General features: G+C 39.3%; 1 protein-coding gene across 1 annotated transcript in view; it reads right to left on the bottom strand.

Moving 5' to 3' along the window:
- LOC123506855 (cysteine sulfinic acid decarboxylase-like) overlaps positions 1-2,500 on the bottom strand; it is an 82,516-nt gene that overhangs the window by 5,606 nt on the left and 74,410 nt on the right. The window contains exons 14-15 of the mRNA XM_045259210.1: positions 1,248-1,326; positions 795-994 (exon numbers count right to left, since the gene is read on the bottom strand). Coding sequence (XP_045115145.1) covers positions 795-994; positions 1,248-1,326 — 279 coding nt within the window. The remainder of the gene's footprint in view (positions 1-794; positions 995-1,247; positions 1,327-2,500) is intronic.

Genomic DNA, 2,500 nt, shown 5'->3' with positions numbered 1-2,500 from the left:
CTGTTATGTCCTCTCGAGATACCCAGTCTAACATAGTAAGTGATGAGAAGAAAGAAAAGATGAGAGCATTTTATTTGTTATTGCCCCAAGCTCCACTTATTTATTGAACATCATTGGATGCAGAGACTTTTTTGGCTGTACAACACACAGTAAGACGGGAAACGTCAGTGTTTACTTCCATTGTGACGACCAGAAATTGAGTCGATTTGGACGTGCTTGCCTGGCTGGTGACCTGACTACCCCCTTCTCCAGGGAAAAATACAAAGTTAGTTTGCAATCTTTTTTTTTTCTTTATTTTACTTTCACTCCTTGACAGGCAAGGGGAATTACTAACTACTTAATGAGAACGATTTTCATAGATTGTGGATAAAAATAAAGAACTTAAGATACCTAGCGCCATAACCCGACATAACCTATCACAAAAACCCGCCTGTAGGCGCACTGGGCGGCGTAATCTTCCTTCACTTACTGTAGTCCATGCTGAGAAACTGCAACGATAGAGGCAGCGCGATATCCGCCATCATCCCACATACAATTTCACACTACTGGTAAACCTTTCGTGGTCGTACTCCAGTCTGGAAGTTTCGTAGCTGATCTTATCTGCTTAATGTATCGCAAACTACCTCCTCTACTCTCTCTCTCTCTCTCTCTCTCTCTCTCTCTCTCTCTCTCTCTCTCTCTATATATATATATATATATATATATATATATATATATATATATATATATATATATATATATATATATATATATATGGCGGTATTGCCAATGTTCTTGTTGCCCCTCATACTCACTCTGCAGCCTTGAAGGCAGCATCCACTCGCCTCTCCATTTCATCCATGCCATGACAGGTTAGCAGAAAATAGAGTTTGAAGGCGTCCACTTTTCGACCACACTGTATGCTCTTGTCACCAGTATCATAACTTACATCGTAAAATTTGTCTTGTTGGAAGAGATACGTGGCGTTCTCAGCGTTACATTCACGTAGCATCCCCTGTTGATCGACACAACTCGTTCAATATTATGCTTACTAACTTGTTCAATAAGGATTGAAAAACAAATATGTAAATAACTTAATTGAATTATTATGCTGCGCCATTTTCGGTAAACGGATTACAAATTTAAAGTAATCATTCAAATGCTGAAGATAAGGCACAACAGGAAGCCATTGTTGAATTTCACAGTCAACGTAATGGTAATATTTGTAGATAGATTACTTAAGTTGGTCTTGTTAGTTTTAGACTCACCTTGTGTCGCGTCAGAAATGGAGAGCATTGAAGAGGGGCACCAAGCATCTTGTGAGGGTTCCAAGCCACCGAATCAGCTCTAGAAGTAATAAAAATCTTTCTGTCTACGTATACTTACATGTTTATATACTGTGTGTGTGTATGTATATATATATATATATATATATATATATATATATATATATATATATATATATATATATATATATATATATATATATATATATATATATATATATATATATACACAGCCAGCTAAGGGCAAAGAAATGTTGAAAAAAACGCCCACTTGAGTCCTGGGTCCCTAAAAGAAAAGTAAACAGTTAGCCATAACTCCCTCTTAAAAGAAGTCAAGTCGTACTTAGACGGAAGTACGGAAGCAGGTAGGGAGTTCCAGAGTTTAGCGGGGATAGGTATGAATGATTGAGAGTACTGGTTAAATCTTACGTTAAAGTGCTGGACAAAATAGGGATGAGAGGAAGAAGAAAGTCTTGTGCAGTGAGGCCGCAGGAGAAGAGGAGGCATGCAGTTAGCAAGATCAGTAGAACAGTTAGCATGAAAATAACGATAAAGACAGAAAAAGATACAACATTTCGGTTGTGAGAAAGAGGCTGAAGACAGTCAGTCAGAGGAGGGGAGTTGATGAGACGAAAACCTTATGATTCCACCCTATCTAATAAAGCTGTGTGAGTGGAAACCCCCCTCCCCAAACATGCGAAGAGTACCCCATACAGGGGCAGATAATGCCCATGTACAGAGTTAGCAGTTGAAGGAGCGAGAAAAACTGGCGGAGACGCCTCACATGAAGTACCAGAGAGGTATTTGAGAACATTGATTTTTTTTTACAACAAATAAGCAATTCATTAACATGAATCTGCCAACTGAGTCTGCTGTCAAAATGCAGACCCAAGAATCTGACTAAATTTTGAAAAGGTATCGGTTGGCCTTCAAGAGTTAAATGCAAAACAGGTACGTTACGTCTAGTGAAAACAACACCGATACACTTAGCAACGGTAAACTTAAATCGCCACAGCGAGTCCCAATGCTGGACGGAATCAAGAGCGTCTTGAATCCATCCCGCCGAGAACTGTACGTTAAGCGAGGAGTGCCGTAACGCACATTCGTCAGCGTACAATGAGTATTTAAGATTCCTGGGGACGGGAGTTATTGACAGAATATCATTAATCATAATACGAAATAAAATGGGACTAAGAACGCTATCCTGCGGTACCCCGTTCTCCTGGACGAAAACG

This window comes from Portunus trituberculatus, chromosome 21 (assembly GCF_017591435.1).
Source record: "Portunus trituberculatus isolate SZX2019 chromosome 21, ASM1759143v1, whole genome shotgun sequence".
Taxonomy (NCBI): Eukaryota; Metazoa; Arthropoda; class Malacostraca; order Decapoda; family Portunidae; genus Portunus; species Portunus trituberculatus.
The sequence above is the reverse complement of the archived record's forward strand: the minus strand, read 5'-3'. Positions and strand labels throughout refer to the sequence as shown.